This window comes from Megalobrama amblycephala, linkage group LG22 (assembly GCF_018812025.1).
Source record: "Megalobrama amblycephala isolate DHTTF-2021 linkage group LG22, ASM1881202v1, whole genome shotgun sequence".
NCBI lineage: Eukaryota > Metazoa > Chordata > Actinopteri > Cypriniformes > Xenocyprididae > Megalobrama > Megalobrama amblycephala.
Window position 1 is genome coordinate 18,549,873 of NC_063065.1, and position 27,563 is coordinate 18,577,435.

Genomic DNA, 27,563 nt, shown 5'->3' on the forward strand with positions numbered 1-27,563 from the left:
AAAAACCTTCAGTTGACAAGTATTTCACATGACCTTAACACAGTTGGGCACCTGTGGGGAATTGTGTAGAGACAAGTTGAGCCTCATTCCCCATCAAACATCAGGGCATTCAAGGAGGTCATCCTTCAGGAGTTAAACAGAATAGATGTGAAAATTTGTCATGAACTTGTACACTCAAAGCTAAGAAAGGTCAGATAAGTATACTTAAACGTATATACATACTAGAATATTACAGGTTTCTTGAATTTAATCAAAGGTGTACTCATTTTTGCAACCCTTCTTTTATGCAAAATTGGCTAATTTACTTATTTTACAGATTTTGATGACATTTTTTTCTTTTTTTATTAAGTGTAATAGATTTCAATTTTGTCATCTTTCCATGAATTAGGATGAATAGTGATCATTAAGGAAAAGAAAAAATATCTATATGTTCAGAGGTGGTGTGCTCATGTATGCGGATATATACATATATATATACAGTGTATATATGCACTATAAATATACAGCAAAAAATTACTCAGACATTTTTTATATTTTTGATATATTTTTACTAGTAGGTGCAGGACACTATAGTTCATTTATGTAAGTGAGGATAGCAAAATAAAGTAAACTATGACATATTATACCCAAACATTCTTCATACAGTGGACTACCAGTAAAATTGATAAATTTTGGACCAAAAATTATTCAGACACTTTGACCTGACCACGTTTTGCTTAAGTATTATCTAACATAATTAAATAATTAAGATTATTTTTTTCTGACACAGTTTAACTCTGAGATCTTGTCATATTTTATTACCATTTTTTAAACTATAGTGAATAAACTGTATTAAAGGGATGGTTCACACAAAAATTCTAATTTGATGTTTATCTGCTTACCCCCAGGGCATCCAAGATGTGGGTGACTTTGTTTCTTCAGTTGAACACAAATGATGATTTTTAACTCCAACCATTGCAGTCTGTCAGTCGTATAATGCATGGCAATGGTAACAAAATCTATGAGAGTAAAAAAAACATACACAGACAAATCCAAATTAAACCCTGCGGCTTGTGACGACACATTGATGTCCTAAGACACAAAACGATTGGTATTTGCGAGAAACCGAACAGTAGTTATATCATTTTTTACCTCGAATACACCACTATGTCCAACTGCCTTGAGCGCGCGCACGGCATCCGGTATGTGAGGTGTGTACACACTCTGGCGTAGTTTAAACATGGTGCCTGTAGTACAACAGTTGTTATACAAATGGAAGTAAACCACTAAAAAACATGGATTTATTACATCAAAGCTTAATTTTATTTTGTTACTTTTCATAAGGGCAGCTTTACAAATAAAAAGGACTCATACAAAGATCTTGTTCACATACCTCAGTTGGATGTGGAAAAACCATAGGCACAGCTGATGGTTTAAATCATACGTGATCCTCTCCTGGCTATGTAAAATCATCAGGGGAAAAATGATCGCTGCAGACCCTCAACAACTTTAGTACATTAATGGGTGTGTTGATATCCAGCCGAAGAGCAATCAACCATAACTTCAGGCAAGCAGGCTCAGAAGTTGGAAATACATGGAAAGTCACCACTCCCAAATGAATTTGTGCGAGAGAACGTAATATTTTAGTTTTAAGTCAGTTTGAACAATCTGGATAAGCGCAAGTAAGTACCATTTTGATTAGCCATCGTACCTACAATATTTGTGCACTGTGTAAACAATGAGTGACATATACTTGCAAGAGATCACTTATGGTGCTTGCGCAAACTACGCCAGAGCGCGTACACACCTCACGCACCAGATGCCGTGCGTGCTTAAGGCAGTTGGACATAGTGGTGTATTAGAGGTAAAAAAAATTATATCTTGGATGCCCTGTGGGGTAAGCAGATAAACATCAAATTTTTATTTTTGGGTGAACTATCCCTTTAATGAATGAAATGTTCAAGGTGTCTGAATAAATTTTGGTTTGACTGTATATATATATATATCAATTTGTGTATTGTAGTACAGGCACAGTATTTTTGTAAGAGCATGTAGGTGGTTCACTTTGTTTTGGAATTGAGTCCCAATTTACTCTTTTGATGTGAATGGGTGAATATAAAGTGATTTTATGCACCCAACTCTCCTTTATCCTAACTGATAAAGAAACAGCACTAAGATGTTGAGTGATTACAAAAGTGAGATGAGTTTGTGGATCAACATTCTTTGTTGATAGTAGATAAACATTCCTGTCAACCAATCATAGCCCTAGACCTAAAACCTGAGGCTAGTGATTGTTTGAATGTGGTTCCAGGAACATCAAAGGATGTTGATGTCCTTCCTATGTAAATTACAAGGTGCCTTGTAAGAGACTGAGCTCCTTCAGAAGATGCCTGCTCCTCTAGAACCTTCCAGCTCTCTCTCAAGCCCTCAAACATACATCTATGTCACTGATCAAACTCAAAATGAAGGTCTTCACTTCTCATTGCTGATGAGAAGCCATGATCAAGTACACACAGAAAAGCATGTCTAATGAAAGCCCAATTCTGTGTTGCTACTTCAGACTTATATCATGCATGAGGCATTGTGTGACGCATGAACCAGCCTGCGAAATTAATATAGAACCTCTCTAGATGTTGTGAGGGGAATACACACAATAAGGCAGGTACTGTGTTCCTCTATGGATCCTCTTCGCCTTGCATCTGGTCTTGTCCTTTCATTTTCAGCCTGCTTCTTGTCCATTATGTTAAAGGAATAGTTAAAGGTCCCGTTCTTCGTGATCCCATGTTTCAAACTTTAGTTAGTGTGTAATGTTGTTGTTAGAGTATAAATAAAATCTGTAAAATTTTAAAGCTCAAAGTTCAATGCCAAGCGAGATATTTTATTTAACAGAAGTCGCCTACATCGAACGGCCAGTTTGGACTACATCCCTCTACTTCCTTCTTTAATGACGTCACTAAAACAGTTTTTTGACTAACCTCCGCCCACAGGAATACACAACAGTTGCATTTGTAGAGTGTGTTTGTCGCCATGTCGTCGAAACGCTGTTATTTTCATCCCGCAGTCCAATCACCGGGTCTGATTCCGGCTCAAATTGATAGGGTAAAATTAATGTATCTCCACGTTATGGTAAGAGGCGTGACCTTTCCGGGCAAGGTTCGCTAAGCTGCTGTCGAATCACAACAGAGGAACCGCTGGCACAATCAGAACTCGTTACGTATTTCTGAAGGAGGGACTTCATAGAACAAGGAAGTCATCAGCCCGTTTTTATGACAGTGGAAACAGCGGTATACAGATAAGTAAATTATGTGAAAAATACTGTGTTTTTTTACACGCGAAACATGAACACATGTTATATTGCACACTATAAACACAATCAAAGCTTCAAAAAACCACGAAAAATGGGACCTTTAAAACAAAAATGGCATTTCTTTCATCATTTACTCACCCTCATGTTGTTTCAAACCAGTATGACTCTCTTTGTTATGCAGAACACTTACACACAAAGAAATGTTCTCACTGTTTTCCATGCTCTTTTCCACACTCTTAAAAATAAAGGTTCTGTATTGGCATCTGTGGTTCCATGTAGAACTTTTAATATCTATGGAAACTTTCTATTTCACAAAAGGTTCTTTATAGTGGAAAAATGTGTTCTTAAAATATTAAAATGTTCTTCACACTACCAAAAAAAAAAAAAGGTTCTTTTAAGAACTGTTCGCTGAAAGATTGTTAACCCAAAATGGTTCTTCTATGGCATTGCTGCAAAATAAAAAAATAAAAAACTTTTGGAACCTTAATTTTATGAGTTCATTCAACTACACTGAATGGAGACTGAAGCTTTCCAGCTTCATAAAGGAAACTTAAGCACCCCAGATTCTCTAAAAAATCTTGAAATCGTCTCAGGTTACATATAACCCAGTTCCTTGAGAGGGGAATGAGATGCTGTGTCATGGCTTGACGCTATGGGAACGCTTCACGTGTGCCAATGTCTGAAGCACGTGTTTACGCACAACAATCCGCGTTTGGCTGAGCATGATGACGTAGCATAGTGCATCATTGAAACCATAAACAGACGCTATACCAGCGTGTTGCCAGATTCTAATTTTCTGAAGTACAATTAGACAAGCTCGCCTGGCAGGGGGTGTAGCAGCCTGACACAGCGTTTTATTCCCCTCTCAGGGAATCAGGTTACATATGTGACCTGAGACATTCCCTTTCGAGTGGAACTTAATGCCACATCATGGCTTGATGCTATGGAAATTTTAATGCCGACATCACCATGCCACAGAACAGTGCCTTCCCACAACGCTATGTTTCTGCACAGACAGTTGTGAGTGCAGGCTGAGACTGGATCAGCCGTGAAGGACTTGAGATCCAGGTGGGCCACTTTAAGAGTCAGCATTTTCTCAGAAACTGATTCCAGTGGCTCAAATGGTGCTTCTGCTAATGCTCCCAGAACCAATGCTAGGTCCCTGGAAGGAACTCGCAACCGGCAGATAGGCCTCAGCCATCTGGCACTGCGCAAGAAACGAGACACCAGAGGATGTCTCCCAACAGAAGACCCATCTAAAGGTATGTAGCTAGCTGAGATGGCAACCACATAAACCTTTAGTGTAGATCGGTCAGCCCTGCTGACAAGCGATCTTGAAGGAACTCCAGCACTGAACTGATCAGGCAGTTGATTGGGTTCAGGTGGCGCTGCTTGCACCATGATACAAAGAGTCGCCATTTCAGGGCATACAGCTTCTGAGTGGAAGGGGCTCTAGAACTAAGAATTGTCTCAACAAACTCGGATTAGAGACCAAAATTTATGAGCCGGTACCCCTTAGGGGCCAGATCCAAAGTTTCCAGATCTCCAGCTTGAGGTGGTAGATCCTCCCCTGCACTTGAAACAGAAGATCACTCCGAACCAGAATCTCCCATGGAATGCCGTCTAGGAGAGATATTAGGTCCGAGACCCATACCTGGGCTGGCCAGAATCAGGCCACTAAGAGAAGGTAGACTCAGTCCTGGTGAACCCTTGCTAGAACCCCTGGGAGCAGAGCTATCGGAGGAAAGGCATACAGAAGCAGCCTCAGCCATGTCTGTACCATGGCGTCCATCTATGGAGCTGGAGGAGTGAGGGTGAACCAGAGGGGACAGTGGGTCATCTCCTCAGAGGCGAACAGGTCCACTTCCACTAGGCGGTACCTCTGTCACATCCACTCCACCATTTGTGGATGGAGTTGCCGTTCCCTGAGCCTCAGCCTCTGTTGCAACAGGGTATCTGCCTCCAGGTTTGCATTCCCCGGAATGTAAATTGCTCTTAGTGACTTGAATTTCTTCTCTGCCAAGAGCAGGATCTGCTGTGCTTGCTTGAAAAGGAGGCGCAAATGCAGACTCCTCTGGTAATTTATATTGGTGACTACCGATATGTTGTCTGTGTGGACCAACATATTATAGCCCCTCAAGAATGGGAGGAAGTGTTTCAGAGCTAGAAACACTGCCCTCATTTCTAGACAATTTATGTGCCAGTGAAGATGAAGGTCCCCACACAGCCCACTGGCTGGTCGGCCATCGAGAACTGCACCCCATCCCATGAGGGAGTGTCCATCATTTTTTCATCGAGTTTTGTGATGCAACACACCCCTAGAGCTTGGCCCTTCTTCAGGAACCATGGCTCCTTCCATTGTAGAGCATGTAGCCCATGGTGCATGACCCTTACAACCCTGAAGAGGTGGTTCAGAGGATGGAACCCCCTGCTTTTGAACCAGAAGTGAAATGGTCTAATGTGCAGAAGGAACTTCTTGGTGTTCAATTGCAACCCCAACTTCTTTATATGATCTCGATGTAGCGCTGCCAACTCTTCCGATTGAGCTAGTTCTCCTCAAACTGGATTTTCTACACACTTAACTTTAGGGTGAGCATCTTGAACCTGTATGTCCAAAGACTATGGTTCATGTCCCTTGGATGTAGCCCCCAGTCCTTTTTGAGCACAGTAAAGTACTGGCTATAGAACTCCGACTCCCTCCCTGGGAGGGGTACATTTTCTATGGCCCCTTTCACCAAGAGAGACTAGTTCTTGGTTGAAGAAAACAATTTCTGACTCCTGACTTACCACTGTTGCTACTATGCCATCGAGGTGGACGAAAGGCAAACTGAATCCTGTAGCCTTTTTCTATTGTATTCAGTACCCACTGGCAGGGACCGACCAATCTGGCTGAATGAGCATTGAGCGAAGATGGGGCGAATGGCCCATTGGGCACCTTCACCCCCTGAATCACTTGTAGTGGCGGAACAGGAAGAAACACCTGCCGAGGACCCAGAGAAAGGACAAGCACACAAAGTCTTGGTGGGCTAGGGCCCATGAGCATTAGGACTTTTTCTTTGCCATCCTGGAGGAGATTACAGATCTGAGATCCTGTCTCCCTCGGGATGTCTGAGCCTGAGTGCGCTTCCTGGTCCCCTTTCTTTTTGAGGGAGTGGGGGGTGACACGGGAAAGTCCTCACCCGTACTGTATCAGACACCGGCTCATGTGAAGCATTCCCATAGCATCAAGCCATGACATGGTGTTGAGTTCCACTTGAAAGGGAACTGCTCTTCCCCTCCTTGGCGAGTTCATGAGAGAAGTAAATATGTCTGATTTGTGGTTCACTAAACTAGTCTGAATGGTTTGTTCACAAATCTGACTAATGTGGTTCAACTCACTGATTGAATGATCCAGCTTACCAAAGGGGAAGATTATCCGTGAATATCAACTTTAATTTAAAAAAAATATATGACTTTGATTATTGTGCAGGATTCACATTGACCATGTTAATTATATTTTTATGGGGCATTTGCATCCTTTTGAAAAGCACAGGACCAGTACAATCCTCATGGTTTCTTAATGTATCCCGAAAAAAAGAAAGAAAGTCATACAGGATTGGAATGGCACGAGGTTGAATAAATTATGACAGAAGGTTCACTTTAAGGTGAACTATCCCTTTTTTACTGTCTTGTGTCTTTCATCTCTTTTATCTTTCTTTCCACTCCCATTTATTTCTGTCTCTGTGTTTTTCTCTCATTTGTTTTTGTCCCATCTCTCTCTCTCTCTCTCTCTCTCTCTCTCTCTCTCTCTCTCTCTCTCTCTTTGTATGTGTGTCTCGGTGTCTCTCTCTCTCTCCACCCCTTCTTGTTGGTTCAGGAGGGTCTGAGCGATCGTGCCCTACAGCAGAGGTTTCAGTTACTCTCCTCTCTCTTACAGCAGGTGAGATATATCATAATGAGAAGATTTAGTAGAGCTGGAGAGATTCCTCCTTAATCAAATGTGTAGTTCATTAATCCCTACCTCAGAACATTCTTATGACATTACAGAGTAGGTTAGAAGCAGATACACAGTGGGGGAAATCTTCCTTTAGATTTCTCTTTTATCTACAGTTACTAGTGGTGATACTGAGAGAAGCACATGGTGGTGTGAAACAATAACAATGCTCAGTTCTCTGTCAGTCTCCATGGTTCAAAACTAGAACATCGTTTTACTAGTGTACACTGTTCAAAAGTTAGAGACCAGTAAGATTATTTTAAATGTTTTTGAATGAAGTGTCTTAGGCTCACCAAGGCTGCATTTATTTGATCAAAAATACAGTAAAACAGTCATATTGTGAAATTTGTATTATTATGAAAATTGATTATATATATCTGTGTTTAGTGTGTTTATTTATATATATATATATATATATATATATATATATATATATATATATATATATATATATATATATGTGTGTGTGTGTGTGTGTATATATTCCTGTGATTTTTCAGGATTCTTTGACACTCAGCAAGGGTGGGATGACATGTTGGTTTGTACAGATATATGTTAAAAAAAAACATATTTTAATGATATTATATTTTGTTCATTTTTCTTACAGGTAGTAACGCTGTTGAAATACAGTGAATATATTAAAGTACAGAGAAAAAATAGAGAGTTGTGTGAAAATCAAAAAAGAGATTTTTTATTGATTTATTTTTTTTAAATCATGCATAAAAGAACACTCTAAAAATCCTGTAAAATTGACGGTAAAAAACAGCAGCTGTGGTTGCCAGAACGTTACCGTAAAAAATACGGTAGCAGCATAAAAAAATCCTGTTAAATTTACGGTATTTCATTAACTGATATAATGTTAATTTTTCAACCTGTTGAAGTACTAATATCTGTTTTGTACCTTTGTAATACACTGACAACCACCAAACACAGTGGTGATGAGAGTCACATGATGAATCAAAGCTCATCATAAGCATCTTTTCCACAAGCTGAGAAGGACAACACTAATATATAGAAGGTGCACACAGTGACATTCACACAAACACTAAACACCATCATGGTAACACAAATGAAATTTGAAATTAAAAATGCAATAAACATTAATGTAACAACATTAGATGTAACATAAAACCCTAATGTACATAACTGATTAGAAAAATCTAAGAAAAACTAAGAAGAAACAGAGTTATTTCAACGAAAATACATCAAATGTGAAGTGTCACGCATGGAATTGTGGGAATGTCAATTTACGTTTTTTCACTGTAAATTTTACAATGACTTGTTATTTTTTACTTCCAAAAACTAACGGTATTTCACCGTAAAATTACATGAAATTTACCATTAAATCTATTATAGTTATTCACCGTATATAGTGCAGAAACTTTCTGTTAACCAATTAACTGTTTTTCACTGTAGAATTTTTACAGTCTTTTACCATTAAAATCACGGACATTTTTTACAGTGAAGGTTATAACAAGATTGCTTAAAAATGTGGGACACAACTGAATGTAACTTTTAAAAAAATAATATTAAAATTTTCATGCTGTAAATTGTGGTTAAAAACCGTTTATCAGACATAGCTGTCTAACGTCTAGACAAAACATGAGTTTTGTGCCTTTATTGCTATGAAAATTAGCCTATTAAGATAGCACTTTCCCCTATTAATAGACCATGCCTACAAGCATTTTGTTATCCTATGTGCAAGCATAAACATATTAGAAATGAACTCTTTTTATTTTTATTTTGTTTTTCATTTTAATATTTGAATATCTGTGAATGTGGTTCTTGAGTACTTTTTAACTTGGGTTAGATTTATTCAGTGCTCCATGCTTACCAGTTTTCTACATATTCCCTCACTATAGATGTCCATATAGATGTCCACACACACACACACACACACACACACACACACACACACACACACACACACACACACAACCCCTTTCAGAGCCACTCATGTCCTGAGGACTGAGTTTGGATCAATTATATCTGTGATCAAAGCATACACCAACCCAACCATTAATTGATTCCTCAAGTATTCATTACTGAATCACACTGCTCCTCTCTTTCTTCCCATCTCTTTCATTCTCACTTTCTCATCTTGAAAAGTCATTTTATCTCTTCATATTACCCTCTCTCATGTGCTTACTGTCTTACTTAAAAACACATGCACACGCATCAACATGTACATCTCATATTGATGGCTTAGTACTCTAGATGATACACTTTGTAAAACTTATTGACGAGAACTAATGTACTTCTCATCCCTGTCCTTATCTTGCGATGACGTGCATTCTGATGTTAGTATGAGAGCTTATATCACGTTCTCAGGCACATTGTGTTTTTACCCAGTATCTCTTATATAATTAGTTCACTCAAAAATTAATATTCTGTCTTTATTTCACGCTCATGTCCTTACAAACCTGGATGCTATTATTTTTTTTGTGGGGGATTTGAACAACATGAGGGTGATTTAATAATGACAGAACATTAATTTCTGAATGAATAATTCCTTTAATATTCAAGTGTGCATGTTGATGAGTGTGTGTTACTCATTTTTGAAACACCCTCAATGATGACCCTACACCTCTGAAGTGTTAGAGCATCTCTCGTCCACGTACGTCCACGTCACATTCTTCTTCTCCCATAATCCGCTTATCCTGTTCATTGATCGAACAGCTTGTTCATGACAAGCAATACATCCATGCTTAATTGGGAGTGAGATCTTGGGTAGCTATGTGGAAGTCGTAATCCACCCAACAGTTGAATTTTTCATTTTTTTTTTTAATCATTATTCTTATTAATAAATGGTTTCATGGCTTTTAAAGGTGCCCAAGAATGCTTTTTCACAAGATGTAATATAAGTCTAAGGTGTCTCCTGAATGTGTCTGTGAAGTTTCAGCTCAAAATACCCCATAGATTTTTTTAAATTAATTTTTTTAACTGCCTATTTTGGGGCATCATTAACAATGCACTGATTTACACTCGGCGCCGCCCCCTTAAATCGTGTGCTCCCTGCCACACGAGCTGTCAACTATATTACAGCGCATTTACAAAGTTCACACAGCTAATATAACCCTCAAATGGATCTTTACAAGATGTTCGTCATGCATGCTGTATGCATGCTTCGAATTATGTGAGTAAAGTATTTATTTGGATGTTAAAGTTTTATTCTGAGTGAATTTGAGGCTGTCCTCCATGGCTAACGATTAATGCTACACTGTTGGAGAGATTTATAAAGAATGAAGTTGTGTTTATGCATTATACAGACTGCAAGTGTTTAAAAAATGAAAATAGCGACGGCTCTTGTCTCCGTGAATACAGTAAGAAATGATGGTAACTTTAACCTCATTTAACAGTACATTAGCAACATGCTAATGAAACATTTAGAAAGACAATTTACAAATGTCAGTAAAAATATCATGCTATCATGGCTATCAGTTATTATTGCTCCATCTGCCATTTTTCGCTGTTGTTCTTGCTTACCTAGTCTGATGATTCGGCTATGTGCAGCTCCAGACGTTAACTGGCTACCCTTGTGTAATCCCTTTCATAATGTTGGGAACATGGGCTGGCATTATGCAAATATTGGGGCGTACACCCCGACTGTTACGTAACAGTCTGTGTTATGTTGAGATTCGCCTGTTCTTCGGAGGTCGTTTAAACAAATGAGATTTATATAAGAAGGAGGAAACAATGGGGTTTGAGACTCACTGTATGTCTTTTCCATGTACTGAACTCTTGTTATTTAACTATGCCGAGGTAAATTCAATTTTTGAATTTAGGGCACCTTTAAGGAAATTTCAAGAGCACCTGATGCATTTGAATTTCTTCTGTTTTGCATATCTGTTTATCAATGGATTTCTCCTCTGTTTTATGTGTATTCTCATGTATATGGAGCAGAAGTACTCTGCCGCGTCTTTATGTAGCATCACCACAGAGGTACTAAAGGTCCTAAATGCTACAGAGGAATTACTTGGAGAGGCAGAAGGCAAAGTTCATGACCCTTCTCCGGCTGGCACACCCATGTCCTCAGGCCCGGGAACCAGGAAGCTCGACCAGCACCTCACTAAGATGGAGGAAAATGTAAGATTTATTATTAGAATATGTTCTAATGGTTTTTGTTTGTTTATTTGTTTGTTTGTTTGTTTGTTTGTTTGTTTTTGAAGAGGAGAAATCCAAGATCATTTTTTTTTAAGACAAACCGTAATTGTGACCAGTGAAACCACACAACTGAATGTAACTTTAAAAACATAATACTAAAAATAATTTAAAATGAAATAATTGGATATAATACACAAGGACACATATTTGAAGGTCTAATTGCAGCAAATTTTGGCTTGCACTTCTATAACTGAAGCAGAATTTCTTTTCTCATCTAATGCGTCAGCCAAGCTCCCACCGGCTAAACACCCTCTGTCACCTCCTACTACAGTAGCCATGCCTCAAACTCTCAATATAGTTTGAGCTGGGATCTGAGCAGGTCAAAAACCTGAACAGAAATTAGAACAGAATTTTTAAGCTGATTTTTATGCTGTTAATAACCAGTATGCCATTCATGGGTTTATCTCCCCCAAAAGTGTAAACACTGAGCTTCCAAAGCACTATCAAAACATTGAGAGTAGTCCACTCAGATCCATCAGTCTCTTTCCAGGTCAACCTATATTGAGAGTTTGGGGCATGGCTACTGTAGTAGGCGGAGACAGAGGGTGTTTAGCTGGTGTGATCTTGGCTGACGCGTTACACAAGAAAATAAATTTCTTATAGAAGTGGATCCCAGATACACATAAGTCAAGCTACTAGAATTCAAGCCTTTTGACAAAGCAGGCCCAGGCACACTTGGCATAGTCCATTAGCATTAAGCATGCGTAGCAGATCTAGTCCGCCAAGAACGAATACATTAACATTGCCATATTCATTAACATGCTAAAACTATTCAGAGTTGTCATGATTGAAATATCTGCATCAGTCATTAAATTCTAGATGGTGCAGGCTGATAGGTCCTTTACATGCAATCACACCATTACCACATGGCCTTGCTGATTCTGCAGCCAATGAGATTGCTTACTCAACATTTAAATAGTCTGGTCACCATTGTGCAGTCTTGCAGTGCATCAGAGTTCCTCTGAAATCCTCCACCTCCCCCAGCTCCACCTGCCTGGATCTGCTACGGGATTTATTCATGTCTGTTCATACAGCAGCATATCTTACATGCTCACAGCAGTGTTTCTGTGAATCTTTTGGCAGTAGTCCATACTTGCACTACAGCAGCAGCAGAATACATAGCAGATGCCATTTTCATTAACATGCTAAAACTACTCAGAAAGTTGTCATTATTGAAATATATATATGGAGACTGACTTATGTTTTCATTTCTTACTTTTAAGAAAGCTGAATGAAAAATGAACTAATAATTTAAAATTCTTTTTAAAAAAATAAATCACTTTGAGAAATAATGTTAACTTTTACTTTGATTTTGACACAAATCTCAAATTTTCTATGGAACAACAGCACCCCTGGACCCCACTTTGAAAAATCCTGGTTTTAGTTTAGTCTCATCATTCAGCTCTCGCATTTATCAGTAAAGTTCTGATGGTTTCTGTGATCTCAGTTTTTGATCCTGTGATCTGTGTGCAGGTGTATTTGGCTGCAGGTGCTGTGTACAGCCTAGAGGGGGCGCTGAGTGACTTAGAAGATTGTGCACGCAGCATCAGCAGCTCCACAACGGAGACTGAACTGGCCTTCTTGGAAGACCAGGTGGCTACTGCTGCTGCCCAGGTTCAGCAGTCTGAGCTCCAGGTGCGTGCTTGCTATGTAACAATGTAGACCGGTCCTAAATGTGCTATTGATACAGTATCAGACTCTACAAGTGTAAATTTAGAAGTTTGTCTGTTATCTGCAGATCTCAGATATTGAGGCAAGAATATCAGCCCTCAAAACTGCAGGTCTGAATGTATCTGCATGCACACGGTTTTCCAAGTACAAATCTAAACCCATGGTGAGTTTCTTCTGCACCTTAATATTACACTTAAGATTGAACTTTAAAAAAAAAAGCAGGATACATGTATAATGATTCAGGATTTTAGACTTAAAACATAATATTGATGTATTGTTTTTCCTGCGTCAGTCCCAGACGTTGGACTCTTCTCGTCATCAGAGGAGAAAGCTGCCAGCTCCTCCTCTCAGAAGTCTGTCAGGTATGAACGCACATATACTACACTTTAGAAGGGTTAAGTGGCTCAAAAGGGATCTCACCCTCATATTTTAAGTCACAACTAAAAATATAGTGCAGAATGTCTAGAGGGCTCATTTTAACAATGGGGATGCCAAATAGGGGGTAAAAAAAAATGCACCTTAAAAGTGGTCCATACTACTTGTGCACTAGAATTCATGCCTTATGATAGCTTTATATAAGAAACAGACAACTAAAAAGTTCCTTGGCCTTCTGTATTCAGTTTAAAAATGACACAAAACATGTTGTGCCAGGTTTCTTGTTATTGATGTGATCCATCTGTGGTTCTCACGTCACATGTGCAACACATTTTGACTTGCCATGTTTGAATTGAGTGACATTTCAGAGCAAATGGCAGAAGGGACACAATTTCTTTAACCTTCATGTATCTCTCTTGCTATTTATAACTTTTTTTCACATTTCCTCACTGATTTTGAAGGAAATTCTATGGAACATTCTTGATAAATGTTTATAAACAAAAAGGTTCCACATTCATGGAAAACCAGGGAATTTTAAAATTTATATTTTAAATTAATTAAATTAATAAATGTAATTGTGTAAAATTTATTTTTTTAATGAAATTTGAGTGCTTTCTGTCTGTCCATTGACAGCCTACGCAACTACCTCTTTCAATCCCCAGAAAGGTACTAAAGACATCATAAAAGTAATCCATGTAACTCCAGTGGTTTAACCTCAATTTTATGAAGCAATGCAAGTACTTTGTTTGCACAAAAAAAAAAAAACATTTTACCACCTTGTTTACAAAATATGTCCATTCACAGAAGCACCACAACACTTGTCGGGTCAAGTCAAGTCATCTTCATTTGTATTGCGCTTTTTACAATACAGATTGTTTCAAAGCAGCTTCACAGTGATAATAGGAAAATTATTGGACAGAGATCATTTTGCCTTTACAGCAGCTCTAGGATAAATTTATATTCAAGCTAAAGTAAGTTTTTGATTGAATCACTTCCGTTGTAAAAATCGTTAATTATTAACTTATTAACTTGCATGATTTGACTTATAGAAGAAGATAATGTGTTATGTGTATGCCAGGCTAAAGAGATGTGTTTTTAGTCTAGATTTAAACTGACAGAGTGTGTCTGCTTCCCAAACAATGGAAGACTGTTCCAAAGTTTAGGTGCTAAAAAGGAAAAAGATCTATTGCCTGCGGTTGATTTTGATGTTCTAGGTATTATCAACTGGCCAGAATTTTGAGATCTCAATAGTGAATGACTAAAATGTGTTAAGAGCTCGCACAAGTACCGGGTAGCTAAACCATTTAGTGTTTTGTAAGTAATTAGCAAGATTTTAAAATCTACGATGTTTAACAGGGAGCCAATGCAATGTTGACAGAACCGGGCTAATATTGTCATACTTCCTGGTTCTAGTAAGAACTCTAGCTGCTGCGTTATGGAACAGCTGGAGTTACAGTAATCTAACCTTGAGGTCATATGAACGCATGAACTAACTTTTCCGCATTTGTCATTGAGAGCATATGTCTTATTTTAGATATATTTTTAAGATGGAAGAATGTGGTTTTACAGATGCTTGAAACGTGGCTTTCACATGAAAGATTGGTATCAAAGAGCACACCCCAGTACCTGAGGACAAAGACTTGACATAACATCCATCAAGTGTTAGACAGTATTCTAGGTTATTATGTGTGGAGGTTTTTGGTCCAATAATTAGAATCTCTGTTTTTTTTTTTTCAGAATTAAGTAGTAGGAAATTGCTAGTCATCCAATTTCTTATATCAGCTATGCATTCCGTTATTTTTTTGAGAATTGACAAGATTCCTCAGGGCGCAAAGAAATATAGAGCTGAGTATCATCAGCATAACAGTGAAAACTAATGCCATGCTTCCTTCATGTTGTTTTAGCTCGAGAGCTGACTTTGTTGCGTGAGCGCACGTTGGAGATTAATATTTTGTAAATAAAGTGGTAAATTGTTTTTTTGTCTTTTTTTTTTTTTGCACAAACAAAGCCCTTGCGTTGCTTCATTAAATCGAGGTTAAACCACTGGAGTCACATGGACTACTTCATGATGCCTTTACTACCTTTCTGAGGCTTGAAAGTGTAGCTGTCAATGGAGCGACAGAAAGCTCGCAGATTTCATTAAAAAGATATTCATTTGTGTTCTGAAGATGAACGAATGTCCTGGGGGTTTGGAGCGACAGGGTGAATAATTAATGACAGAATATTAATTTTGGGTGAATTAACTTTAAATCTGCTCTAATATTTAAGCAGGTAGATATTGCACATCTAGTCAAGTTTGTATAGAGCTAAACCTGCTCTCAAGCCATAATGACATTCGATGTGTCAGTGAATTGTTCTGTACAAGTCAGTCCTTGTCAATGAATGGGTCAAACCAGTTCACAAAAAGTCTGAATCAGCATAAAGAAGCAAATTTACCATCCCTTTACAAGCACTATAGTCAAGTCATCTTTATTTTTATAGTGCTTTATACAATTTAAATTGTTTCAAAGCATCTTCACAGTATTAAACAGGAAAGTAACAGAAATAATGATGCAAACTTCTTCAAATATGAGACTATGTATGCAAACCTTTGCTAATATTTTCATTTTCAATAGTAACTGACATTATTTAGCATATTCAGTTGTACATGTATGTTTTTCAGTACATTTAAGAAAGTATCTAGTATCTGCCAAATGTAATTTATGGTACATTTTTACTGTATATGTTATTTTGCCTGAGGCCAAAGCATTAGTCTCAAACTCTGATTGAGGAATCATGATCTTAAAGAATCAAAAGTATTTTTCTCACAGTCTTTTTTTCATGTGAAATATATCTTGTATCTCAAAAGAGCGGCTATAATACCCTCCATGGAATTTTCAGAAACACAACGATGCATAAATCCTACATGATTTACTCTGTGTACTGTATGTGTGACCACATCGTATGAACCTGCTAAAATCCCACAGGCAACAATTTCATGTGGTTCAGAAAAAAGAGCACCTTTTTCTTCCACTGACGTTGAGGAAGGGAAAAAAAATCTATTTTCACGCCTAGTGACATTACACATTTTGATTTGAAAAGAAAGGTGGAATGAGCAACCAGTGAAAAGGTGCAAGATTTAATGTACCATGTAGATACTCTGGGAGAAGAAAAGAGGGTCCATTAGAGAAGAAACAGAGTCGGCAGCAGTATTATCTTCTTTCCTCTCTCGTCATCTTCTGCTTAATCTTCCTACTAATTAACAGGGGTTCTGTTTAGCGCTGACCATTGATATGACCATGATTCATCTTGATTTCTTTATTTCACATTAGCTGCAGCTTCAAAGCCAGGACAAGCTTACTTATTCCAGTTCAGCTGTTAGTCACACAAACCTACCAATAGAAGGAGATGGTAACAGCATGTACAAAGCCTGAAGTGGTTCTTTAGTCAGTGTTGCATGTTGTAATATTGTTTGATATCTCTTTTCTCCTAATACTCATTTGTGCTGTACTGTAGAATCCATGTCAATACATCAGAAAGCTGGACAGTGTGCTGTATGCTGACATTAAAGTTCACCCCCCAAATAAGAACATTCTGTTGTTGTTAACACGTCATTTATAACCAGTATGACTTTCTAATGTGGAACACAAAACATGATGCTTTGCAGAATGTTCATGCTGCCCTTTTTCATGCAGTAAGCAGATGTTGTGTACAATTCTTTATTGTTATTTTATTGTATTTTTTTTTTTTTATGTATTTACAGTAATTTAATTTTGTAATGAGGCTTTTTCTTCATTATGGCCCATAAAAATATCTGAATAAATTAATTTTACTTCTGAAATTAAAAGCACTCATCATATAAAAAGTCTACTTAAGGTTTCTATGAATTGCATTTTTTATATATTTTTGAACAAATTAATAGATATTGCCATGACACTCTAATGTTAATTTATAGATATACAATTTTTCATGTTAATTCATGAATTTTAACGTGCAACTTTTTAATATTAAAATGTATGAGTAGTTTACCATACAAATTCTTTTTAAAGAATAATCTTATGCTCACCAAGGCTGCATTTATTTGACAGTATTATTGTCACATGACCCTTTTGAATGGTAGTGTGTATATAAATTAACATTACCAAGTTTAGTAAGTGCTATAAAAGTATTATAAGTATTTTTTGCTCATGTTACCTATTATGTTGTTGTACATTACTGGAAAGCATGGGTCTCAAACTCTGCTCCTAGAAAGCTTCTGTCCTGCAAAGTTCGGCTCCACACCTGAACCAGCTAATCAAGGTGTTCAGGCTTACTTGAAAATTCCTGGCAGGTGTGTTGGAGCAAGGTTTGATGGGTGCTTGCAAGTAGGGTTCCACGATAATGGTTAAAATGATAATCACAATTATTTTGCTCAAAAATTAGAATCATGATTGTCAATCATTAAATAATTCTCATTTAATATATATATATATATATATATATATATATATATATATATATATATATATATATATATATATATATGTACACACACACACACACACACAGTTGCATAATTTTCAAAAGGGATAATGTAATAATGGCCATTTCACATATCATGTTTGGATTTATTACAGTTCATCACAGAGAAGGTACACTCACAGATTTAGCATCAAATCACACTCGCGAGTCGTGACCTCATAAAGGAACACAGACTGACTGAGTGACACTTTAATTTGTGCAGAATTTCACAATGAACATTGCTAAACTCTAATATACATGTTTGTTAGTGTTGTCAGATCATCAGCGCTTTTTTGCAGCGCAGAGAGATTGCGTGCTGCACTGAAACGAGCTCCGCAGCAGACTTCTACCTGACAGTCAAAGCGAAAGTGTGGACTTGTAGAAAGACCGTGAGTGTTTAGGGTGCCATTTGCGACAGTGCAGAATCTGCAGGAAGATAGCTCTCCAGGAGCAGGGTTGAAGAACCCAGCTATAAAGTGTTACCGATGATGTAAGGATTTACATTATTGTATGAACTCTCCCTTTAAATTTCCTGCTATTGGCTATGACATTAACAGGAACAGCTTATTCAAGATTCATGTAATGAGATAATTCGAAAGTATATTTTCATTCAGGGCTAAGAAATCTAAGTGTTAAACATATCTGCACATTAAGCCAATATATCATTATGAAAATGGATTTCCATAAAAAAAAAAAGTGTGTTTTAATAGGGTATTTTGAATTCCTTCTACACAGAAAAGGAAGTCAAATCTGAGCTGCAGGTGAGATCTATGAGGCCATGACAAGATGTGACCTCTGTGATTCTCAGATAAGCTATATGGCTCAATATCACACCACTTGTGACTGCTATAGGACCATCAGGCTGTTCCACACCAGTGCCTTGTTCCAACTTCCGGTCCTCTAATTTGATCAGAACTAAAGCTACTTGTCGACCCCAGGCCTGATCACAACTTATATAGGGTTGATGTCACTTTTGACCCCAAGAACTCTACCAAACCCTGGAGCTCAACACCTCCGGTTACCAGGGGACCTGATTCTCTCTCTCTCTCTCTCTGCCTTAATGGAGACCAAACTCCTACAATGAACCATCACAGAGGGTTGTAATTGTAGATTTAATCTCATGTAATTACTGTATGTGTAACAATGAACAATGGCAAATGTTAACAATCTGGGACGTCACCTCCTTCTCTTTTTCTAATGTTTGCTGAGTGTTGTACATGTTTGCAATCTGTATGTGACTGGAAAAAAAACTCTCGGGATGACCAATGTGACCTTTATTTTATTTTGTTGTTTTGTTTTGCAAAGAAGCTGGAGCACATTTGGTAAAAGTTTTAAATGTGTGAAATGTCTATGTGAAAGTGAACACAAAATACCTGCAGGACCTGTTTGATTTTCATTGTCTTTTTTTCTGTTCTTCTCATATGCAGTGCAAATATCTCAGGTTTTTTTTTCTGATGGTCACTTTTGGAGTGGTTTCTTTAAGGCGCTGTGCTAAAAACTGTATTCAGCATCTAAAACAACTGTGAAATTTATCATTTAGTCTTTATTTGATTTTATAAAAAAAATAAGGGTCAAGTACTATTGGAAAGCACTTGACAACCTTGCCATATAATGAGTTTTTGAGTGTGTTTGCATGAATCATAAACCCACTGTGTATTCATACTTGTGTTTGAATCAACCTCAGATATCTATTGATCTCTTGAGTATGAACATCAAATCACTGCCATCTCCATATAAGAAGCACTCCAGTAATTTGTCCACAAGGGTTGTGGCCTTGTTGACCTCTTATTCATTTATTAATCTGAAAAACCTAGTTGTTATTCTCACAGCACTGCTTTAGTATTACAATCCACCTATAAAAGTAAGCATGTACATACTTAAAATGTAATTTTGGACATTCTAAAACTATTTGTAATGTTTCTGTGATGCAAATTGGTTTGCAATTGATAATCCATATAGTAAATATAAAACCATTAGAAAAATGCTACAATAGCACAGTGTTACAACTGCACACTTACGATAAGCCAAACCACCATTGTGTTTAATCACAACTGCATTATGTTGCGATAGATAATCTTTATTTTTGTTATAATGCTATTTAGCCTGTACAATATAAATCACATGAGCTTAAATTTATCATTTGGTAAGGTAGGCTATTTTGGTTCACATTAAAACCTTGCAAGAATAGTTGTTATTCTTTTCTATTTTTGAGCATTTTATAAAACAGGGATAACCTGTTTATGCAGAATTACAGCTGTGACATCAAATACTGCATCATATTGTCTTAGTGAGTGACTAAGATGACGTCTGTGCTGTGTGATGTGTGTTCAGACACACAAATTGGACCTTTTAGCTCAGAGAAATCACAGAAGCATGAAAGATTGATCTTTAGTTACCTTGAGATATTCCACAGAACTTTTTTTTTTTTTTTTTTTTTTTGAGCCAATGGAGAATAAACTAGCATGCAATATACAATTTGCACCATCATCCCAAACTTTGTCTTCTCCATTCCACTCTCTCTACAGAGAACATGTCCAGCTTTCATGCTGTTAAACGGGTCCTGCTCTTTGTTGTTGTCTATGGCAATGTTAGTGTATAAAAGCATGTATCACATTTCTTATAGATGTAAAATATCCCATGAAAAGCACAGTCGAGAAATTGAAAATGTCCTACAGTGTCATGTATTTTTCTATTTGAAAAATCAAATGCATATATAAAAAGACAAGATATGAAAGATATGAAATATCGTAGGCTCTTCGGTGTATTTTGGGTTTGTCATGACTGAAAGGGCATTAGTCTGCCTCTTATCAGAGTGTCCTCTGTGTAATTTAACCATAAAGTGTTAATTGGGAGAAAAGAAAATATTCTGTAGCGAAAGAAAAAAGCCAATGAATTCTCATGTGCCAAATTTGTTCTGACACAAGCAGTGTTCAAATAAATATGAATAAAGTTTGCATTCCTAAAGAGATTCAGAGATGTTTGTTTTTCTTGGGTAGATTATAGTTTAATTTTATTTTAATTTAATTGTGGAGCAGTAGTTTGCATAATCTATTACAGTAAGCTACTAATAAGAGGAAAACGTATACATACATTTGTACATTTATTTATTAATATAGATTGCATTTGTAATATGTACAGATATTTTCACCTGCCAGTCAGTTTATTTGAAATGAATATTGAGAGTCACACAGCCATGGAGAGAATGATAAAACTGTGATTAGTTATACACACTAAAACACATTCAAATATTACAGGCAACTGGTCGCTGTAGGTAGTAGATCTCACGGTAACCAGTCTGAGTCCTCTTGTGCCAGTGCGTTCTGCAAGCTCTCCTTATTCCTGAGAGTGTTCAACAGGAGCTCCAGAGATTTGACCACAGGCTGCAGACTACCTCCGCTCTGTCTCTTCCCAAACCGCCCGATGGGTCTCACACCGCGACCCACATACCAGAAGGGGTCGATCTCTGGACCTGATTGGGACAGGTTAAGACAAATGTGGCATTTTTGGCGTACGTATACATATTACAAATAGTGTTTGTCTATTTGTTGTCAACAATGAATCTAATTCCAGTTTTACTATTATATTTATATCATTAACAACCAGAAATATCTTAGTAATACATTATTTAAATACATTCAGTATGTCGGTAACACTTTACAATAAGGTTCATTAGTTAACTTAAGTTAACTACATTAGTTTACATGAACTATTAATGAACTGCACTTCTACAGCATTTATTAATCTTTGTTAATGTTAATTTCAATATTTACTAATACATTATTAAAATCTTGTTAACATTTGTTAATGTACTGTGAACTAACATGAACAGACAATGAACAACTGTATTTTCATTAACGTTAACGTAGATTCACAAATACAGTAACAAATGTATTGCTCATGATTAGTTCATGTTAGTTAATGCATTAACTAATGTTTAACTAATGAACCTTACTGTAAAGTGTTACCAGTATGTCTTATGATCAGTTTTATGTTCTTGTATAAAATGCATTAAAATAGATATAATGCATTAAAACAAATAAGCAACACTATATTTCACATAATATGTTAGAATGCGTAGAATCCTCTATAAAAGTAAATTTTTAAAAGGGATTTTCTTTGGCAGCCTAAACAATGTGATGTGGTCACATCTAAATTAACTGGTTTTATTCAAGTCAAAAACATAAATTAGTATGACTGAATCAACTTCTTTAGAGGTTACACCAATGAAAATAATTTTTAGGTTAAGTTCAAATAACTCCTAAAGACAGCAATAGCACAGTGATTTGACTAAAAAGGGGTAAAAAGTTACTTGGCATATACAGTGAAAATTTATATTAGATTTAAGAGAAATATACTTGTAATTTTACTGTAAAACAATGTACATATATAAACTGATTATAAACTGTATTTATTGCCACCTCGTTTACAGTCAAAATATGTATTCTATTTAATAATGTACAGTAAAAGTAAAAATAAATCTCCTGATGATGTTAATAGGTTTGTTGCTATGCTTCATGGAAAGTGAATATTCATGAATATTAGGCTATATAAAATATAACATAACATATCAGTATATTTTAGGCTGCAAAACAGATTAAAGCAATTCCAGCAGGTTGGCATATTAACATTATATCAGTTAATCAAATAGGTCATGAACCATAAAATATATGCAGGCGCAAATATGCTGTTAGTGTCACTGATATTTTTTTCATCCATTTTACTTGATGGTAATATTAACAAGATTTTCCTTTACATTGTATACATGTTAATTATGTATTATGACAGCGATTACAATTATTTATGTATATATAACTGATTACACAGTGCATTTTATTGCATTACGAATACTTTTAAAGAATATTTCTATAATCCTCAACTGACTGACATTGCGTGCTGCTCTATCTGTCATCCAATGTTAAGTCGTCTCTTGAAGATGTTATGCGAATACTATGAATAACAAATTCATTACAAAGAAAAAACTGATCGAAGAAAAAAAAAAACTTACTTCTGTTATCGACATTGTGGACGATGTGGAGGTCGTGCTCGACTGTAGTGCCGTGTGCAGAGGTCTCAGTGGCGGACAGAATGAGCAGCAGCAAGAACGCGACCGTCCCCAAGCGCGAGCCAATCAGGCACTTAGTCACGGGCCGAGTGAAGGCGGTGGGCAGCATGCTGAGTCTGATACAGGGCACTGCACGACACAAAGCAGCTGCATGAACGTAAGCACAATGCTTGTATTTTATTCAATGATCTGTATAGTATGTATATTAATTCAAGTAAAAAAAAAACTGATCAACTATTACACCATTGAAAGTAATTTCACGGGTCAGATCAAGTAGAAACTGTACATTTTGTGCACTATTAACCATAATCAAAATATTTCTCACAAAATTAATAAAACAAATTATTTTCACCTATATAAATATCGTTACTTTAATGAGTGAACTTTCTCAGACCAATTCCTGCTGATAAATTAACTTTAGAAACCACCAAAAACATTTTTATTTAATATCTAGCCTACCTCAATTGATTAAATCAGAAAGAGTTGTTGGACTTACATGTGTCTTTGGACGTTTGCTCTTCAGTAACACCTGTTTTCTGGGGTCAGAGTCCAGGTAATTCAGGAATGTGAAGATGCCGTGCTTATATATCGCAAGGAGTCTGTCACAAAATGGATTAGATCACGTCAATCTTGCAGGACATCCCTCTTTACACACCCGCACCTCCCACTTCCTCCCTTCCTCCTCCTCCTCTCATCCCCCATCAGCATCTCCACTGCTTTGATCCCTTGACTTGGACCCATCACAGTGAAAGAGCAATGAGAGAACTCATCCATTTGTGAATCAGACACGTTCTGACGCACTACATCAGCAGATCTCTGACACACAACATTAACTTCTTAAAAAAAATACACCACATCAAATGCCACAGTTTGACTTAGATTTTGAATTTGAGAGCTACAGCAGAAGCCAAGGATTTTATTTTATGAGTGAATTATTCCTTTAAATAGTTAAAGTTTGATTCAAACATTTTGATAAACACTATGAACATGACCAGTCACAGGTGAAGTAAATATCGTTGATCATCTCCTAACAACGGCATTCTTGTGGGTTGCTCTCGGTCAGCAGAAGTGAGAATTTACCAACAGGGTCTAAGAACCACAAACTGGCGACAAGGTGTTGGGCGCCCGAGGCTCATAGATGTACGAGGGCAACGAAAGCCATCCCTTCTGCTCCAAGCCAACTGAAGATCTACTGTGGCACAAGTCACCCAAAATTTCAAATGAAGTTTAATTTAACAAAGTTCAGGAGGAGCACATTCAGGTAATCCAGCGGCAGAGGAATCTGTATATATAGCCATCCCTCACCTCTGTCTCGCTACAGTTTCACAGCATCCCTCCACCACCCCATCACCTCACTCTTGGCTGGTTCCTATCCCAGTCAAGGAGGGGGAGTACTCTGGGTTCGGGCCAAATTCCGAGCTCGGAGCCCTCCCCCAGACAGCACGCCAAATAAGCATAATTTACTATAGACCTATCTAAATTTTATGTACTTCTGAACTCGTGAATGATGGTTATGGGACGGATGTGTCACAACACACAGCACAGTGCATCACACTCCTAATTTACTGCTTATTAATAGTTAGTAAGGTAGTTGTTAAGTTTAGGTATTGGGTACAATTAAGAATGTAGAATAAGGTCATGCAGAATAAGGCATTAATATGTGCTTAATAATTACTAATGCATAGCCAATATTCTAGTAATATGCATGCTAATAAGCAACTAGTTAAAGGACCCTAAAATAAAGTGCTACTGATGTGACCAATTAGAGTGCCTCTGATGACCCGTGTCCACTGTCGAAAGCACCTACAATGGGCATGCGAGTATCGGAACTGGACCTTAGAGCAGTGGAAAAAGGTCACCTGGTCCGATGAGTCCCGTTTTCTTCTACATCACATGGACGCCATGTACGTGTGGGCTTTTAATCTGGGGAAGTGATGGCACCTGGATGCACTGTGGGACGACGACAGGCCAGTGGATGTGAGTGTGATGCTCTGAGTAATGTTCTGCTGGGAAACCCCGGGTGTGGCCATTCATGTGCACGTAAACTTGACAAGTGCAACCTACCTAAACACTGTTGCAAACCAGGTACACTGCACACATTGTTCAGATAAGGATCATGATGAAGATGTGTTGCCCTGGCCTCCAAATTTCCCAGATCTTTGAGCATCTGTGTGATGTGTCGGACCAACAAGTATGATCCATGGCATCTCCACCTCGCAACCCACAGGACTTAAAGAATCTGCTGCTAATGTCTTGGCGCCAGATACCACAGGACACCTTCAGAGGTCATGTAGAGTCCATGCCTCGGTGGGTTGGTGCTGTTTTTGGCAGCATGCGGAGGACCAATGGCATATGGTTATAATTGCAGGTGGTCATAATGTTTTGGCTCATCAATTCTGGCTCATTTCATTTTTGTATATTTATTTTTGTGGTATGTATGTGGTATGTATATATATATATATATATATATATATATATATATAAATTAAACATAAAATAGTTGTTGATTTTGAGTGTGTGTAGTTCTGCTCTGTGTTCCAGGAGCAGCCAGCAGTGAGTATCAGGTGCAGGTCTGATGATGAGGATGAGAGAATAGCCCCACCACCACACATGCAGCAAATAAGGCCTAAATCCATCTGCATTTATTACCATAATGATATTACAAATATGAGATGTCCCCAATCCAAACAGATGCACCACAAAAAATCCTCTCATCTAGAGTATGCATCCAGTGAGATGCTAGAGATGAGCTGCTGTTCCAATAATCTGTCATTATGGGCTCAAGCACTGAATGTGCTGGAACCTTACTGTGTGTGTGTGTGTGTTTTTTTTTTTTCTAATTTTATTTAGTACTTGTTACCCAGCATGCTTTGCAGCTGTGGTCAAATCAGAGTAAGTCTGATCTGATTATGCTAGTACTATAAAAACATATTTATATTTGTAAAGCAAATTCAGTTCGAGTTGCAGATTTTGTTGCAACATTGCACATTGCATGTTACCATTTTTGAGATTTACAGTTGCCAGCCATGTTAAATATTACACTCTAAAAAAAAAAAAAAGTGCTAAAAAAGTGGTTCTTGGCTCGTAAGCAGGGGGTGCTCACTCTGTAGTCTGTGTGGGTCCTAACGCCCCAGTATAGTGATGGGGACACTACACTGTCAAAAAGCACTGTCCTTCGCATGAGACGTTAAACCGAGGTCCTGACACTCTGTGGTCGTTAAAAATCCCAGGATGTCCTTCGAAAAAGAGTAGGTGTGTAACCCCGACATCCTGGCCAAATTTGCCCATTGGCCTCTGTCCATCATGGCCTTCTAATCATCCCTATACACTAATTGGCTTCATCACTCTGTTTCCTCTCCACCAATAAGCTGGTGTGTGGTGGGCGTTCTGGCACAATATGGCTGCCGTCGCATCATCCAGGTGGATGCTGTACATTGTGGTTGAGGAGATTCCCCCTTCAATATGTAAAGCACTTTGAGTGTCCAGAAAAACGCTTTATAAATGTAAGGAATTATTATTATTATTAATTATTTTGGTGCAATGTAGCACCATATCTTTAAAGGTGATATATATATCACCTTTGTCAAATGGTGCTATGTAGAACCCATACGATGTGTCATATCACATATTTCTTCAACAAAAATGGTGCTAAACAGCACCAACAGTGGTTCTTTGGCTTGTAAAGAACCTTTAAAGGGGCTTAACAGGTTCTTTGCACAGCAGTAGTGCTATATATAGCACCTTAACCACCCTACAGAACCACTGAAAAACCTCTGAGGTTCTTTACATGTTCTTTATATGGTAGCAGTGATACATAGCACCTCCGTCATCCCAAAGAACCGCTGAAGAACTGCTGAAGAACCACTGAAGCATCAAGATTTGGTGCTATACAGCACTTAAAGTGGTTCCCCTATGATTACGAGCCAAAGAACCACTTTTATAGCACCATTTTTTAGAGTGTATGAATGATGTGTATATAATGTTGTAAACAATTGAATTTTGAGGACACAACATTTTTTTTTTCTTTTTCAAATTCGAGATAGCTCCCATTTGATGCTAACAGGTCCTTAAACAGCCTCTCAAGTTTGATTAGCCAATACTTGAATACATGAATGGCCGATTATTGTTGATTTTAAGAACCACATAGGCTAGGCCTAGTATTAATATAATTATATTAACACCTGCAATCTTCTAATTATTTGCTATATCACGCCATCATCTAAAAGCATGACTGACAAATATTTGCTCATGAGATTGTTTTGCTGAAACGAGCCAATTAAATGTATGGCCCCCTGTTAACCTATTTAATTACTGTAATCTTAGTATATGACACCAGAACAATCTGAGATTATAATTAGGAAATCATTGTAAAGGATTGTTTTTCAAGTAAAAGTGTTGCCATTGACTGCCACAATAATATTTATTATATCGGTAACACTTTACAATAAGGTTCATTAGTTAACTACATTAGTTAACATGAACTAATAATGAACTGTGCTTCTACAGCATTTATTAATCTTTGTTAATGTTAATTTCAACATTTACTAATACAT

At 37.4% G+C, this 27,563-nt stretch overlaps 2 protein-coding genes across 5 annotated transcripts in view; one reads left to right on the forward strand and one right to left on the reverse strand.

The window, feature by feature from the left end:
- myripb (myosin VIIA and Rab interacting protein b) overlaps positions 1-20,916 on the forward strand; it is a 55,485-nt gene extending 34,569 nt beyond the window's left edge. Inside the window, exons 10-15 of one of the 4 annotated variants that reach the window (XM_048174680.1) lie at positions 7,143-7,205; positions 11,163-11,345; positions 12,897-13,058; positions 13,162-13,257; positions 13,387-13,456; positions 18,684-20,916. In XM_048174680.1, coding sequence (XP_048030637.1) covers positions 7,143-7,205; positions 11,163-11,345; positions 12,897-13,058; positions 13,162-13,257; positions 13,387-13,456; positions 18,684-18,730 — 621 coding nt within the window. In that variant the 3' untranslated portion in view covers positions 18,731-20,916. Of the gene's footprint in view, positions 1-7,142; positions 7,206-11,162; positions 11,346-12,896; positions 13,059-13,161; positions 13,258-13,386; positions 13,457-16,780; positions 17,453-18,683 lie in introns of those variants that run through there. The other 3 variants (XM_048174679.1, XM_048174681.1, XM_048174682.1) reach the window with 3 other exon arrangements.
- A 14-nt stretch (positions 20,917-20,930) lies between these two features.
- Positions 20,931-23,788, reverse strand: prlh2 (prolactin releasing hormone 2). Its single transcript, XM_048174683.1, has 3 exons — positions 23,507-23,788; positions 22,954-23,139; positions 20,931-21,417 (listed from the first exon to the last, which is right to left on the reverse strand). The coding sequence occupies exons 2-3, from the start codon at positions 23,117-23,119 to the stop codon at positions 21,230-21,232; spliced, it is 354 nt and encodes a 117-aa protein (XP_048030640.1). The 5' UTR covers positions 23,120-23,139; positions 23,507-23,788; the 3' UTR covers positions 20,931-21,229.
- Positions 23,789-27,563: the final 3,775 nt, after the last annotated feature.